Below are 18180 nucleotides of genomic sequence, written 5' to 3' on the forward strand. Positions count from 1 at the left end.
GAACCAAGCGAACTGGAGATGAACTAATCGAGCCACAAATCGAATCGCCTACGAACCAAAAAATTTGTTCCGTCTCAGAGCGTTGCAAGGTTGTGTCCTAGCGTTCCAACGCTATAGAAAAAATTTTCGTTTCGCCTCATCACAGCATTGCAACGCTGCGATATACATTGTACAGTCACGTTCTGCTTCGAATCTGCTTCAATTTGAGCCCCGTTTTCACCAGAATGATGTCGCAAAACGACTCAAAACTTTAATAATACAGACTTAATAGCAATTAATACCAAAAAACAAAGGGCCTTTACGTACCAAATCATAAAAATAAAGCAGTAAATCTAAGATCCAACCCCAAAACATCCATAATTGCAAACCATTCAATAAACATTCATCAATATGAAAAATTTACAGAATGTAACCCACCACTGTAATTAAATTCTGGAAATAAAAAAAAAAAAATTGGGATCGAAACCTCGCTCAGATACCAATTGAAAATAAATTGTTTGTGTTGATAAATGCAACCTTCTTGGAAGAAGACCACATAAGAGATCATAAACCATGAAACAAAAACTGTTTTAAGTGAAATTTCTAATGAATCTACTGAGACTTCAACAAGGGTTGTTGAAGGGGCTAATACATCAAGAAGAGTTGTTGATGTGGGTTCGTCTAGTTACACACATCCATCTCAAGAGTTGAGATTTCCTCGATGTAGTGGGATGGTTATGAACCCACCTGTACGTTACATGGGTTTAACAAAAGCCCAAGGCATCATAGCTGATGATGGTATTGAGGATCCATTGTCTTATAAACAAGCAATGGAAGATGTTGGCAAGGATGAATGGATTAAAGCTAGGAATCAGGAAATGGAGTCTATGTACTTCAATTTTGTATGGGAACTTGACTACCCAAAACTTACATCATTAATAAGCCTCAAACTTAATCAAAAGAAAATTTTTATAATATTGAACTACTTTTATTAATACTGAAACATAGCAACAGTGGTAAGCCTGAGTCGATCCACAGGGAAGCTCGATTTGTTTCTTTAAGTTAATTTCCTAATTAAAGTGGTGAATGTGGGGTTTTGGTGTGAAGAAGATAAATGCGTGAAATTGAAATAAAAGGGTGAATATAATCTAGAATAAGAGTCTATCTAATTTCTAGAGCAAGAGAGAGAATCCTATGCAATTTCTATCTTGGAAATCAATAATAAATGAACATTCAATTCTATGCATGCACGAATACCAAATTGATTCGACTTAACTAATCTCTACAAAGGCCAACAATCAATTAAATCGAAATCAATCAAGCGTCCTAATTGTTAATTAAGATTGGAAAGACTATGCCCTAATTAAACTATATGCTCTCAATTCTACTGAGTTCTTAGCTCATATAGAATTAGAAAAACATATGCATTAAGAATATGGATTCAATCGTGTTGATTAAAAGTCAGGAAAAGCCATATTCAATTAACTAATTTATTCTTCGAATCTGGATTAAACATGCAATGTTAAAATTTAAGAACAACCTATAAATCTCAAGCATACACATTCGACCATTGCTATTGAGGCAAAATCAAGCGTAGATGAACTACGAGGAAACGTGTGAGCTTAAAATTAACTAGTGAAGATATGTAGTCATGATAGGGTCGTCAGTCTAACACATAAATGCATATCTAAATTCATCAAGATTCAAAGAAAAACATAGAATTGAAGAACATAACAATTTAATTATAGAAAACTCAGGAAATTAGACATAGGGCTCTTACTCAAAGAAAATTAGATAGAATTTACCTCTTAATTCATAGAAAAATCTGAGATATATATCCAATCCATTTATTACAACACATAATAAAAAGAAAAACTAACCTATAGACACTAAATTCTGAAGGGAAAGGAAGAAGAATGAAGGTTAACTTCGGCAGTTCAACCTCCAAATTCAACATGTTTTGACTTAAAGACGAATGAAGGTATTTATAGAAAATTACACAGCATTGCAACTCTATAAGTAGCATTGCAACGCTCGGCAAATAAGCCACAAGCGTTAGGGGGAACCGTAGCAACGCTGGCATTGATGCCAAACTCGGAGCGTCGCGACGCTAGGAGTAGCGTTGCAATGCTCCCCTACACATCAGGCATGTATATGAGATATACAAGTGGATCATGCCTTAAGTGATAACCTAAAAAGGTCTGTAATATAAGGATTAAGGAGGGATACTTGATCTTGGTGATACTACGGATATGACCCGCTTTGTAGAGGTTTACAAGTATAGTGAACTACTACAAATGGTAGATCCTGATCATTCATGTGGAGACATGCGAGAGGAGATGTCCTATACAAAGAGTTTGTATAAGATCGGACTACGAGATGATTTGTCTCTTTATATAACGTCGTTGATACTTGAGACTTACATCTACCTAAATGACCATAGGTGACATGACCTTAATCCTGAGTGTTTTGGAAACTCCTGTCTTTGAAGGTAGTCCTTTGATTAGTATGGGTGAGAGTGGCCAGATTGCCAACTCAACAAGCCTACCTTTTTCAAGATTTGTCTGATTAGGGAGCTGGGAACTTAGTTACACAAGATGGAATTCACTCCTTCCCCGAAGCAGGGGTAAGTAGATAGATTACTCCCTTAAGGGCTGATTCCGGGTCTTGAACATAGTGGCCATAGTCTTTCTTTGGAAGAGAGGACTCAGTCATAGTAGGACTATGACTTATGTTCATTAGAGAGATCAGTGGTACTTAAGGAGTTAGAGGTAACTACAGGGGCATAACGGTAAATTGGCTCAACTATATTTACGAGCAATCTATGAAAGTTATCGCACTGTTGATTTGTTGATATGGACACAAAATATGTATGTAGTAAAGAGAGTGCAACTTCGGTCTTTAGTGGAGTGCCCGGCAGTTAACGGATGGTGGATCCCATGATTAAAGAGTTTAGTCAATTATTTATGTACCATTGGAGCTTCAAACTACAGGTCCATAAGGTCCTCTTGGTAGCTCAATGGATTCAAGTTGAGAATTAGTTCTTGGGGTTGATTTGAAATATTCAAATTGACAAGAGAAAACTCGATTATATATGATATAATCGGTGTGATGTATGAGATACATCAAGTGGAGGATTAATGTAAATATGATTTACATTAAGTACCATAAAATAGAAAAAGAACTATGGTTTATATGTTTCATGAGATGAAATATTGAAACTATAGGTTATAAATATAATATGGTAAGTTGGTTATCATATTTATTTATAATAATATTAATTATTGGAGAATTATCTCTTTTTCTCTAATAACAAATTGAGTGGGAGGTTATTGGTGGTTTTATGGTAACTGTGAGATAAAAGAAAAAATATTTTCCTAAATTTTAAGAGAGTTGCTTAATTCGGAAAGAAACTCACGAATATTATCAAGTGAAATGGTTTCACTAAACGATACCTCATAGAGAGACTAAATGATCGTGGAGTGTCACTTTACGATAGTTCACTCAGCTAGTCGTAGCTAAATGATCGTAGGCCATTGTCTATACGATAGGCTACCTTCTTCTACACGATTGAGCATTTTGACTATACGATAGACACTTCTCATCTCTTACTTGCTCAATCGTCTACACAATTATTGTTCCTCCAGTCTCTTCCTCTAACCAAGTCCATACAGAGCCCACAACTCCTGGATTCTCACATCGAGAATATCAAGGTAACCATTGTGGTAGTGTCCTCACTCAACTCGACTAAGTTCGAGGTTTTAGAGGTCGTTCATTGTGTGTTCGTGTGGTGTTTGTTGTGGATTGTGTTGTGTTACGATCGTTGTGTTCGAGCGTTCGTGTATTGCTATCTTGGAGACTGATCGAGCGTTCGTGATTGAGGGAGTTTGAAGAATGAGTCTTCAAAGTTATGTATAATCTATCCCCTGATCTCATCTTAAATCATGTTGTAATTTTGTATTGTGCATGACCTGTTAGTTTCTGTTTCTTGACTGTAATTGTGTATGTTCAATTTCAAATAGAATTTGGAACGATCATTCTGCTACTCATGGAAATCCTCATGTCTGATTTCCTTCAATTGGTATCAGAGCTAGGTTGTTCTGATATTCCAAATTTCATTTCTGTTCTGAACTTCTCTTACAGTCATGGTGGGTTTTCTGCATTGCCTCTGTTTAAAGCTTTCCTTAAAATTATAGTCATAGTGGGTTTGTGGATGGTGTTGATGAATCTTTATGGGTTAATTGCCTCTGTTTAAAGCTTTCCTTAAAATTACAAAGTGTTAATTTGTAAGGGCCCCTGTGTTTTTGGGCATAATTAGCATGCAATCGAGTCTGTAATTCAAAGTGTTTGAGTTGGTTGAGTCGTTCGTGATGAAGTTTCGAAGCATGGAGATGCGGTTCTCAGCGAGGAAGAAGACCAAGGGTTAGTTGTATCGTGTAGCCTAAGGTAAACGACCGTGTAGATTTTTCTACGCCATCGTGTAGCATTTACTAAACGATCATTTAGTTAATGCTTAACCATGGGGTAAAGTGTTTGCTCTATCGCATAGCGGTTGCCCAATCGCGTGGACGCCGGAGGTAAACGATCGAGTGGGAGCATTTGATGCTCATTGTTTAATAAAATGTGCGCGCACTAAACGTTGGTGTAGTTAGCATGCCTCATCGCATAGTTACTAACTAAAGATCATGCGGTATACGATACCATCGCACTTGCTCAACGATCGTTTGGATGATTGTGCTTCACCGCATCATTGTCATTTAGATGATCTTTTAATGCTTACATTGTACGTTGCGCGCTGCATGATCGCGTGCCTAATGCTTCATCGCATAGTCAAGGTACACGATCGTTTAGCTCAGGAAGCGTTGGTAAATGATTGAGTAAAACGTTTACTCTTTCGTGTAGGCGATCGCTTGGAGTTTGGTACACGGTCAGTCAAGATGCGGACTTCGACTGGACAATTCAAGACCCGGTTCGTCTGTTTAAACCAGAGACTCTTTGCTATTTGTAATAGTTAGCTTTTTTTTTTTAAGGATTTTGAGGCTTATCCCGATTCATCAACTTTTGCTTAATGTACATATGATGTATGTTGTTTATATGTCATAATGTATGACATATAGAGTTGAAACTCACCTTAGGTTATGCAATTATTTATGCATCATATATTATAAGTGTTATAATATGGCATGATGAAATTATAAGAGAGCATCCGCATGCATCATGAAATATAAGAGCTATATTTATGCATGCAGTAAGCATATTCATGCATCATCTTTATATTATAATTGTTATAGTATAAGGGTGAATGGAAGCATGTTTGCTTGATTCGTTGCTTATTTATATGTCAATGATTCCACTCACGTTTCTCCCTGAATGTTCACGCCGTGAGATTCATGTTTGGCCTCGTGGTGCCCTAGGAGCATCCCCCTTCAGATGATGTTTGCATGAGTCAATATCAAGGTGGACGAAGAGAGTATTTATAGTAAGTGGGTGAAGGGTGTGTGTCAACACGTCCTATGGTCTCCTTCATTGGTTCGTACCATGAGATCATTCTTGCATTCCTTCATGGCGCCTTGAGAGTGTCCCCCTTCGGATGGGTTTGTGCAGTTGGTCAATATCAAGGTGAACTCCAAAAATGGATAGGGTCACTTTAATTTTTGCCCCAGTTGGATTTTTTCCCTTCAGATTGGCTGCTTGGGGCGAAACTCTAGGGCCTAAGATGACGGGTCACACTTACAGGAAATTGTTAAGTAAGTTAATGATTTCTTGACCAAATCAATGATGGATAGTCGTTATAGGAGCAAGAGTTGTTCTGGTATTAATGGCTGGTTGAGAATGTCTCAATTCAGAGGAGGGATAAATTGACCATCCTTCAACGGCTTTTGTCTTAAACCTTTGAAGCGTCATTGCAAAACTAGATGTCACATGGGGTTCATGTTAGTTTTGCTAAACCGTATTGGATGTTGTATGTTTTTCAACGAGTATTTGCCTAAAACCTAACATAGGTCAATGTGTTTGTGTTTTTAGCAACGTGTTTGTTTTTCCGTTAAATGCCTCTAGTTTGACCGATTACATATAGTAGAAAGAGTCCGTTAAAACATATTTCGTGGTAAACGACCTCGAGTTTGTCATGATTGAGGAATGTCCTCAAGTCCCGACCCTTGATACACCACGAAGTATTCGTAATGCATATGAAGTGTGGATGAAGGCTAACTTGTTGGCTCGAATTCACAATTGACTAGCATACCTGATGCTTTGGCCAAAAGGGTTGAGAACATGGTCATTGCACTTGAGATCATGGACTCGTTGCAAGTTTTTTTTTAGCAACAGTTCTTATTTTTTATTACAAAAGGATGGATGACAAAGAAACCAGTAGTGTCAGTTTCCAAGATAATCTCCAGGAAGAGAAAGCAAGTGTTGCTGACTCATTAAAGTTCATCGACGAGAAGTGTTCTTTGACATGGAACTTGGAGATTATTTAGGTTCTGATACTGATCCTACTACTCTCCAAAAGTGGAGGAAGTCTAAAGACAGTAAATATGATTTATTGGTCTTGGAGACGTGTTTGGAAGAGAATGATGATTCTGCCTGGATCCTTGATTCGGGTGCTACTAACCATGTCAGTTCCTCTTACCAAGGATTTAGCTCCTAGCAAATGTTGCCACAGGGAGAGATGACTCTTCGAGTCAGTACTGGTGAGGTTGTTTCAGCTATTGCTGTAGGCAGGCTGGAGTTATTTTTGGACAAGAAACGTTATCTGTTACTGGATAATGTTTTTGTAGTTCCTCATATCAAGAGGAACTTAATCTCAGTTTCTTGTCTCATTGAGCAAGGCTATATCGTCTCCTTTTTTTAGAGTAAAATGTTTATTTTCAAGAATGGTATGGAAATTGGTTTTGGTTCAATGGAAAATAACTTGTATGTACTAAGGCCATTAGTCATAAAAGCCTTGTTTAATACTGAAATGTTCAGTGCAGCGACAACTGCTAAAAGACCAAAGGTTTCTCCTAAGGAAAACGTCCATATTTGGCATCTAAGGTTAGGTCACATCAACCTCAATAGGATTGAGTAGTTGGTAAAGTGTGAACTTATAAAGAATTTAGAAAAAAACTCCTTGCCACTGTGTGATGCCTCGAAGACAAGATGACCAAATGACCTTTTATTGGAAAAGATTACAGACCAAGGAAGCCTTGGAGCTTGTACATTCATACCTCTGTGGTTCGATGAATGTTAGGGCTCGAGGTGGGTATGAATATTTCATCTCTTTCATATATGATTATTCAAGGTACAGGTATCTATACCTAATGCAAAGTAAGTCTGGAGCTCTTGACAAGTTCAAGGAGTATAAGGCTGAAGTTGAAAACTTGTTAGATAAGAAGATAAAAACACTACGATCTGATCGTGGTGGAAAGTATATGGACCTCAAATTTCAGAACTATATGATAGAACATGGAATTACGTCTCAACTCTCGTCCCCAAGTACACCTCAGTAGAATGTTGTATCAGAAAGGAGAAACAGAACTTTGTTGGACATGGTTCGGTCTATGATGAGTTATGCTCATCTTCCAGACTCGTTTTGGGGTTTTGCAGTGGAGACTGCATGTTATATTCTGAACAACGTTCACTCGAAAAGTATTTTTGAAACACCTTTTGAGTTGTGGAGAGGCCGTAAGGGTAGTTTACGCCACTTCAGGATTTGAGGGTGTCTGACACATGTGCTAGTGACTAACTCGAAGAAGTTGGAACCACGTTCGAAAGTTTTCCTCTTTGTAGGCTACCCCAGGGAAATGAGGGGTGGATACTTCTATGATCCGAGTGAGAATAAAGTGTTTGTTTCTACAAATACTATCTTCTTGGAAGAAGACCACATCAGGGATTATAAACTACAAAGTAAACTTGTTTTACGTGAAACTTCTAGTGAGACTACTGAGGGTTCAACAAGAGTTGTTGAACAGATTAACAGATCAACAAGAGTTGTTGAGGTCGGTACATCTAGTCAACCATCTCAAGAGTTGAGATTGCCTCGACATAATGGGAGGGTTATGAACCCATAACTAAAGCCCAGAACGTCATTTCTAATGATGGGGTCGAGGTACATTGTCTTATAAGCAAGCAATAGAGGATGTTGACAAAGATGAGTAGATTAAGGCCATGAACCAGGAAATGGAGTCTATGTACTTCAATAAAGTCTGGAAACTTGTGGATCAGCCTGATAGGGTAAAACCTATAGGATTTAAGTGGATCTATAAGCAAAAACGAGGTGTAGATAGAAAAGTGCAAACCTTTAAGGCTAAACTCGTGGCAAAGGCATACTTTCAACTTATTACTAAATCATAATAGTTGAGTTTACATTGTGAAATGGATGTCTACTGACCTCAATCAACAACTCTATCATTCAATAAAAAGTCCACTTTTTTTTTTTTTTTTTTTTGTTTAACAAATGTCAACTTCCTCTAAGTAGAGAGCGTTCAATAGGGATGTTCTTACCCAAAATTAAGCCAAACTAACTAAAGACCTTAATTGATTCTCTTGAGTTAATCCAATACTACAAACAACGACCTTTCACAACTATTAAAAAACTGATCTAGCACACTTTAATCAAGTCCAAAATAGTTCAAGGCATGCTAATTCTAATAAAACCTTAAATTGTTTCAGTTTTGGTCTATAAGTTCAAGATATACACTTTTAAACTTAAATTTTTACTAAATATTCATCCTAGTTTTTGTATTAGTATCTATTCATTAATTATTTAATAGACATTAACACTATCACTATTGAACTTATTGAGTACATATCTCTTTCCATTTCTACATCTAATCAGAACAATTATTCAATTGTCAATCAAACTATGATATGTTAATGGTTTTTTAAGTAAACAATTGTAAGGTGTGGAATCTTGATCTCAATGGAAGAAGTGTGTGCACTAAACTATGTTCATGTGGTATGTGATATATTGGTACACAATAATAGAGAGAATGTATAGATTATTGGCAATAATGATTTAACATAATTTAATATTGCTATTTAAGGTCAAATTGATAAAGTAAGAGAATATGAGCAAACGTTTTAAATTTTCATTTGTTATCCATTTTAGGCTCTTTTAAAGAAAACTTTTGAAATCATACCCAACTTAGGCCACTCAAAATAAAAGGAAAAATTACCTTTCAATCTCCAACTTTTGAAATTAGTCCATGAGTTTTTAAAACATACCCTTTTAGTCCTAAATTTATAAAAAAATATAACTATTTAATCATCAAATTTTTAAAATGTACTATTATAGTCTCCAAGTTTAAAAAGTTTTTGAAGTATTTTTTGTTTGATTTTTTAAAAATAATTATATGATATATAAAATGAGAAAAAGATAGTTTCATAGAAGATGTGATTTTTAAAAATTATTCTTCTAATTTAAAATGTAATATAATTATTCAAAGTAAAAGTATAAAGTTATAAGAGAGACCTTTTAAACCTATTTTTAAAAATCCAGGAATTGAAAAAGTATAATTTAAAAACTCAAAGACCAAATGGGTCTACTCTTATAAATTTAGAGACTAAAAAGGTACATTTTTAAAACTCTAGGACCAAACACATGTATTCTTCGAAACTTAAGGACCAAAAGAATAATTTTTCGAAATAAGTTATATAAAAGGATCCCATCCGCTCATTTTGTTTATGTAATAATAATAATAAATTTTAGATAAAAATATAACCATGTAGTTTAAGTTATATCCTATTTTACCCATGCACATTCAATTACTTAAATCTAGTCCGATACTTTTTTTTTTTTATTTTAATGTGTGTGTCTGAGTCAGTTTATGCGCACTTCGACTAATCTCTCGAGATAAGCCGTCTAATTCTACAACATTTGGGTATCAAAAGAACTCGTAGTCCTGTACCTTTTAATTCTAATTTAAAATGTAATATAATTATTCAAAATAATAGTATAAAGTCAGAGATACTTTGTTTTTAAACCCATTTTAAAAATTTTAATAACTAAAAAGGTACATTTTGAAAACTCAAAAACCAAATAGGTCTACTCTAAACTTCTAAAAAGGTACATTTTAAAAACTCTAGGACCAAACACATATTCTTCAAAACTTAAGGACCAAAATAGTAATTTTTCCATAAGAAATTATATAAAAGGATCCCACCCGCTCATTTTGTTTATGTAATAATAACAATAAATTTTAGATAAAAATATAACCTTGTAGTTTAAGTTATATCCTATTTTACCTATGTACATTCAATTGTTTAAATCTAGTCCTATACTTTTTTCTTTTACATGTGAGTGTCTAAGTCAGTTCATGCGCACTTCAACTAATCTCACAAAACAAACCGTCTAATTCTACAACATTTGGATATCAAAAGAACTCGTAGTCCTATATCTTTTAATTCTAATTTAAAATGTAATATAATTATTCATAATAATAGTATAAAGTTATAGGAGAGACTTTGTTTTCAAACCTATTTTTAAAAATTTTGGTATTAAAAATGTACATTTTGAAAACTCAGACCAAATAGGTCTACTCTCATAAATTTGGAAACTAAAAAAAGTATATTTTTAAAACTCTGCAACCAAACACATATATTCTTCAAAATTTAAGGACCAAAATAGTAATTTTTCCAAAAGAAATTATATAAAAGGATCCCACCCACTCATTTTGTTTATGTAATAATAACAATAAATTTTAGATAAAAATATAACCCTGTAGTTTAAGTTATATCCTATTTTACTCATGTATATTCAATTGTTTAAATCTAGCCCTATGTTTTTTTCCTTTTATGTGTGTCTAAATCAGTTTATATGCATTTCTGATTAATCTCACGAGACAAGTCGTCTAATCCTACATCATTTAGGTATCAAAAGAATCAGTTGTCCTATACCTTTTAATGGTATATGGTACAAGTACATTTAAATGTTAAATCTGCAACTGCATAACATAAATCACCACCGGAAAAGCAATTTACAGGTGTCAATTAGATAGAATGGAGTACATTTCAGCTCTTTGAGAAAATAATAATATTTCCAACATTAGCCAAACGTTGTTCAGAAGAAGAAGAAGAAGAAGAAAGAAAGAAAGAAAGAAAAATCAAACGGTGTTAATAGTATCTGCAAGAGAGCGGAGAATACAGCCTAAGCCAGCCCTTTCTGTTAATTTTTCATGTATCCTGAGACACTGATCACATGTAGGACGATCACCAGTTGATAACCCTCTGTACAAGTACCTGCAAATAGTTCTTCTACATATAAATGCTCAAGTTTTGGCAAGAAACTACCAACAGCAGAGGAACCATCAAATGTTGGATGATGATGCATAATATCTTATAAATAAATTAAGTGTTTGCCACAACACACATCATGTCCTCAAACAGTTATTCAATCTTGAAGTTGTTTTTGCACTCGTTGAAGCAGGCGACTTCATGCTTGTGTTTACGAAGATGATTATTCAATCATACTAGCAGCAAGCAAAGAGAAGAGAAAAAGAGGAGAAAGAAAACAAAAGCAAACAAACAAACAAACAGACAACTTGCCTCAAGATGAGTTCATGGAAATCTTTTCTAACCGTCCTATTAATTTTAGTTACTAATTGCTTCATCGTGCTCCTTCCTAGAGGCTTCCTCACAGGTTTTATATGGATGGCTTTCAAGTTGGAAATGATGATCTCTCTCTCCAATTTGAATTTTTTTTCATCAATGAGTATTGAGAAGATGGGCGATTTTTTATTCAATATAATGTAATTCGAAGAAACCATTATGGAACCTATTTCCCAAATTCAAGATATGGTTAACCCTTTTGGCTGTAAGTCAATTTCTTGTCTGGGTCTACCAATTAATTGTAACCTGATATATCAAAGTTTCTAGAACCATATCCTTGAAAAGATTTTAAGAATTTTTTTTAAGAAAACAAAAATATATTAAAAATAACATTCAAAACACGAAAGAAATACAACCTAGAGGAGGAGGCCAAATGAAACCCCTACCAAAGACAACTATTAGTCTATTACATGAGCACCTTTTGGAGTCCCAATCTTGGTTGATAAGAGAAAGATTGGTCATCAAACAACGATTTTAGGGCAGTCAAAAGGTGCATGTCCCAATAGGGGTGAGCATTGGCAGCCAGAGTCGATTTTTCGACCAAACCGCCACCAAATCGACTATGGTTGGTTTAGTAAATATTCAAACCGACCTCGACTGTCAAGGAGTAAAAGCCGGTTGGTCGGTCTACTCGATCTTTCGGTCTATCATGCTCACCCCTATGTCCCAAGATGTCTAGTTCTCCTTTCAACACCGACTGAAGAACACTTCAGGTTCCTGGAAAGGTATAAGGATACATTGAAAAACATGAATAGTTAAGCCGGTAGAAAACCGACGTGGAAGAACAATTTTTTTCCATGAAGTCACAAAGCCACAATCCAATGAAGAAAGAGCCTAATTTGAATTCGTCTCCTACAATCTTCGTGTCTAAACCTCTAGAAGCAAGGGCCATAAGAAGAACTTGATTTTCTATGGAACTTCACTTTTCCAGCGTTGAGCTTCAATCCCATACTATATTAGAGATAACCATCTTCCAATGAGCTTTTTCTCCTTGAACAAAACTCCAAACACCTTTTTTTGGAAAGAGAATTTTCTCAACTTGACGAATACTCCCTTTTCGAGTCTGCCAACTTATTTTGTTGATTTTTTTGGTTCGTGCTAAAATTTCTAAACAAGCCGATGTTTTTCCGAGACTTCAGGAACTGAAGGGATCCGATACTGAAGGTAGATTATACATTTTCATTTGGAAAAGAGTAAGCTTCCTCTTCATCTTGGAGAGTTCGATCTTGGTAATCTCAAGAAAAGAAATATCACGTTCATGGCCAAGTGGCTTTGGAGAAACTATACTGTAAAACCACCATTTGGAGTAATTTTTTAAATCTTCAATATGTTTTCTCTTTGGAAAATGGAGATGATTTCTGGTCTTAGTACAAAGTAAGGTCCAGAAACGCAGTGAAATTCCATGACTTAACAAAGTTTTCTTTTTCCTGGTACACATGGGAGCTTCGATAGCATTATTAGTACAGTACCCAAGATAAAAGTCCAAACTAGAAACCTAATCCTCCGTTTCGCCCAGTTGTTATGCCATATGCATACAGTAAGAAGAAAACAAAGATATTTTATTATTATTATTATTATTTTTTCTATGGAAACAACTGCTTTTATAGAGAAAAAATTGAAAGAATACAAGAGTATAAAAAAAAACAAGCCTACAAAAACCCCACTAGAGTAAGGGGATACAACTAAGTACAAAGTTGCCTAGAGAGTAGTTACAAAAAGCCTTTGAAATCGAAATTCAAAGAAAAATATGAAATCTCGGTCCCGTTCAACACCTCTAAACACTCTGTAATTCCTAACTTCCTCTCCCCCAAAGATCTCAAAACAAAGCACACACCCTCACAAACCACAAAAACGACCTTTCTCTCTGAAAGGTAAATGGAGGAGGAACTCCTCAGTGGTCGCATGGACATCCCTCTGACGAGCTAACACAAGATCAAATGCCTCAAAGAAATAATCCCAAACAGACCTCGCAAACTAACTACTCCAGAAAATGTGATCCTAGTCTTCCTCTACCTTTATCTACCTTTAGATAAGGAATACAACAAAATGGACCCATTAACAAGGGCATTCTTCTCGGAAGTCTATCCAAAGTGTTCACACGACACGGCCCAATAAAATTTTTCAGGTAAAGAACTTCACTTTCTTTATAATCTTAATCCTCCATAACACATCAAAAATTGACTCGCTAACAAGAGAGGGGTCCAACAAGCGAAAGAAAGACTTAGAGGAAAAACCCTTAAGAAGATTAGAACTCCAAATACAAATATCCCTTCTCCCAAGCCTAAATTTTTTTTGGGATAAGAAACATTTCATTGCTGTATGAAATATCCAGAAGGATCAACGGTGACCAATACAAGAGAGATCAAGGAGATAGATACAAAAATGTCAATGATAAATGGGCACATCAAAATCTACAAAGGAGCGGCAGAAAGAGAAATAGAGCCATAACAAAATGGCCAATACAAAAAAAGAAAGTTCCCATGACCAAAGGCAGAAACAAAGCAGTAGCAAAAACAAAAAAGGAGTATAAAGGGTTTTTGTTTAGTTCTTTTGGCCGGTTTCAGCTATTCTAGAAATATTAAGGGTGGGTTTTCTCAATTTCTTTCATGGTGAATCCTTTAATAAATAAATAATAAAGCAAGTGTTATAAGATCTCATGACCAAATATTCTTGATGGTACTTAAGACTCAAGAGGAACAAACACATACTTAGGACAGAAAACCTTCCATTTGATGCTGGGAGGGCAATCAAGGTGGACTTTTGAAACCCAATCATTAATCTAAATTATTATAAAAAAAAAAAAAAAAAAAAAAAAAAAGATCCCCATGATAGCTCTCAAAAAAAGCTATAATTCCTAGCCTAATTTAGGCTCGTTAATGGATTTTACATGTTAATTATCCTATTTTGTAAGTATTAAGACCAAAGAAAGCAATTGGAGTCAAATGGGGTTAATTTGAAGCAATTTGGAGGTGATTTGAGCACCCGCTTCAAAGGAGGAGAAATGACCAAAATGCCCTTGACGAGCATCGCAACCCTCGCTCAACACTCTAACGCAATGTTGTAAGGGCAGTAGGCTCGTATAGAAGGCAGCGTCGCAACACTACACTTTGCGTTGCAATGCTGCGATTATTAACGAAACGTCAACGCATCCATCACGCACAAGCGCTCGCTGCAAGAAAGCATCACACGGAGCATTGTGCCTCTGCACCAATGCTTGAGGGTTGGATCGATAAGAGCGTTGCAACACTACGCCTATGGTATAAATGCATTCTTTCCAAATTAGGTAAGAGGGATGCAAAAATCTGGTGGAGGCCGAGGAGTGGCTACTAGTTCTTCCCCTTCTTTTATCTTTTTTGCATCTCTAGGTTAGATTTTTATTTTCTTTTGGATTGTAAATAATGGATTGGATCTTCCTCTTCGATTTGTCTATGGATTGTTCGAGGTAATGGTTTTTCTATCTAGTTTTTGGAATTTTAATTCTTTGCCAATTTCTTGAGGATTCTATATTCTTGATGAATTGCATGCTGAGTTTGTGTCTTCTTCGAATCCATTATAATTTCTAAAAGCATAATCGTGAGGTTGACTGTTCACGCATAATCATGCATGGCTAATCGATTTTTAGTTATGTCACGTTCTTTCCTAGATGTCTAGCTAAAATCACTCAAATAACATTAGTTAATTGTGCATTGGATGGCTATTCCTAGGAAGCATGAATTGCTAGGTTCGAAGATAAAATTGGTTAATTGAATATGGCTTTCCTAACAATTAATCAACATAATTGAATCCTAAATCATAATGCATGTGTTTTTAATTCTATATGGACGCTATCTAACCCAATAGGATTAGAAACATGTAGGTTAGTTAGGGTATGGCCTTTCCGACCTAATTAATAATTAGGACGCTTTCTCGATTAGATTCTTGCTAGTTGTCTGCCTTTGTAGAGCGTTAGATTGCATCAAGCGAGTAGTTGTGCATACATGAATCGGTTGCATGTTTAAGTTCCAGAAATCGAGGATAGAAATTGCATTGAATGGCACTAGAAACTAGATAGATCAATCCTAGTTTACATTTATCCTTGCATGGTTTCATTTTATCCAAAACCACAACCCCATTTTTACTGTTTTTCATAGTCGAATTTAGCTCAAGAGAAGATTAAATCCTAACCTCCCTGTGGTTCGACCCCAGTCATTAATCTCAGAAAAATGATCCACATGAAAATGGTCTTCGATTGGGGAAGATTAACATTGGCCAAATTAGTGTTGCCAAGCATCTTCACTTATTTCTTGTTGGTGTGCATAATCCTTGAATATTTGGGAACACTTCGAAAAACAAATTGAGAGACTATTGAAAGGAAGGGGCCCTAAGAAGCATATAGTTTAGCTAGTGTGTCCATATCCGACACAGCTAGCGGTAGAAATTTGATGAGAGCAGGAAAAGAGAAAACAGAAGTTTGTTTGCAAAACTCATAGTAGGATCAAACCAACAACTTGAGTATAAATCTCATAGCAAAAGACTAATATCAGAAAGTAAACTTGGAATTAACTAAGGAAAAAGTAAAAAGAGAAAAACAATAGGAATGACCAACTTTATACTCATGCTGAGATAAGTAGAAGCAATAAGAATTGATACCGGACAAACTCACTTCATTAGAATATCATAGTACTCTGGATCCAACGAAGAAAACATCCCATCTACATCCTTTATAGCCATGAGAGCCCTATGCACCACAATCCAATTTGCTGACTGGAGAAGTCCAAATAATCACATCAGATTAACTCGTCCTCCCAACGTCAAGCAGACCCACAAAACATAAAGATGAAAGAAACAGCAAGCCTATTCATTTTGAGTAACTGCAAACAAATACAGCAAACTATTCCCAAGAATTAAATCAACATTCAGCCATACTAATCGGCCTCAATATTGAGAAAATGTAAGAAAAACATAAGAAATAGCACCAAATAAAAGGGAATTCTCCAATAATTTCCCTTAATATTTGTAGAATTAACCATAAATTAGATAATAAAATAAAATCAAAATGCAAGGAAAACCCATGGGTATAGAAACAACAATCTGAAACCAAATTGTCGTAGGCAGGAAGAAAGAAAGGATAAGAAACGATACCTTGCAACGCTCATCTCGGGTGTTTGGAGGGGAACCTTCGAGCGCAGTTTTAAGAGCTTCGACTGGTCTAGACCTTTTACGAATAGAAAAATTGACAAATTGGGGAATCTTCATTAGGAAGAGCTAAATAAATTTAAATCGAATAAATCACAAAGCAGGTACAGAATTCATTACTGTTTAAGTAAGCTCTCGATCTTTCGAGACTTGTGCTCAATTCTGGTGATTATGGCTTCTGCATTATCTGCCTCCACAAATTCACCTGTAGTCGCCATTTTCCTTGCGCTATCACCCCTACTTAACTGATCATACCAGTACGATCAATAATCCAACCATTGGAATGAAATCGAACCTAGAGCCTAAAATCAGACGATCTGCCCCACTGGGAATAATTGTATAGATGGCCCCTTTATAGGGCCCAAATGAAAAGTGATCCCAACTTTCAAATTTCAAAAACTATAACCTATCAACAAAAAGGTTAAAAGCCCTACAACTTATCGAAATCTTGTTGAAACCACCTTTAACTCCGCTGGTCAGCACGCTAACGGCCTCCTAAAACTCAGATCTACACTCCAAACATCATGAGTGTAATAAAATTCAATCCAAAACTAAACGGGTATTCTAAATCTCCAAGAGAAACCACAAAATACACCAAAACTTACCCACAACCTACAATTCGGCAAAGGTGGCGGTGTACGACGGCGGCGTGACTGCTTAACGGTGAAAAGTTTAATACCTGTCTCTTATACACATCTAGATGTGTATAAGAGACAGTATCTAAAGAGGGAGAGGCTGAGAGACAGACCGGAGGAGGGAAAGACGTTAGAGAGAGAGGCAGGGAGACGGTGGCACCAACCAGGCGTCCGGCGGCGGCGGCGGCGGCGGCGCTTCACGACGGTCAGACGACGGTCGGTAGCAGACTCATCGAGAGGGGAAAAAACGGGTGAGAGACGTGGAGAGAGAGAAGAATGGGTCTGCCGGCTGGAATTTCAATAAAAGAAAAAGAGGATTTTTTTTTCCTTGGCTCACCACAACACACCTGTATAAATCCACAATTAAATTTTCAACTAGAGGTGGATATCGAAAAAATTAAAAAGATATTGTCATTTTAGAAACTATTTAGGAAAATATTGTTGTTTTCAAATTATTTGTAAAAAAATTGTTTTTTTTAATAAATAGAGGGTTGAAAATTCGACTTTCCTTTCATTTGTACGTCAAACTTTGAACCCTCGACCTTGTCCTTCCTAACATTATTATTGAGTCTGTTTAATAACATTATTATTGAGTCTGTTTAATTATCATTCCGGAGACCTTCCTCTATTTCTAAATTTTCATAAGGTCCCCCTAGAATTCTTTCCAAAGTTTGTTGAATAATTTTTACGGATTCTGTCATCTCAGCAAGTCTGACTAAATAACGAGCTAATGAATCTCCTTCTTTTTGCCACTGAACTTCCCAATCAAATTCGAGAGCGAGATTATGAGAGAGAGCGAGAT

General features: G+C 35.8%; 1 protein-coding gene across 4 annotated transcripts; it reads right to left on the bottom strand.

Annotated features, from left to right (window-relative positions):
* Positions 1-10884: 10884 nt before the first annotated feature.
* LOC120075530 (actin-related protein 2/3 complex subunit 5A) lies at positions 10885-17518 on the bottom strand. Of its 4 annotated transcripts, none has more exons than XM_039029013.1 (6): positions 17462-17518; positions 17349-17414; positions 16864-16988; positions 16690-16762; positions 16211-16311; positions 10885-11199 (listed from the first exon to the last, which is right to left on the bottom strand). In XM_039029013.1, exons 3-6 carry the CDS (start codon positions 16959-16961, stop codon positions 11064-11066), a joined length of 408 nt encoding a protein of 135 aa, XP_038884941.1. In that variant the 5' UTR covers positions 16962-16988; positions 17349-17414; positions 17462-17518; the 3' UTR covers positions 10885-11063. The 4 variants fall into 4 exon arrangements, with proteins under 4 accessions (XP_038884941.1, XP_038884942.1, XP_038884943.1 ...); XM_039029014.1 differs by lacking the exon at positions 17462-17518 and adding an exon at positions 17205-17251; XM_039029015.1 differs by lacking the exon at positions 17462-17518 and adding an exon at positions 17178-17251.
* Positions 17519-18180: the final 662 nt, after the last annotated feature.

Source organism: Benincasa hispida, chromosome 4 (assembly GCF_009727055.1).
Source record: "Benincasa hispida cultivar B227 chromosome 4, ASM972705v1, whole genome shotgun sequence".
Lineage (NCBI taxonomy): Eukaryota > Viridiplantae > Streptophyta > Magnoliopsida > Cucurbitales > Cucurbitaceae > Benincasa > Benincasa hispida.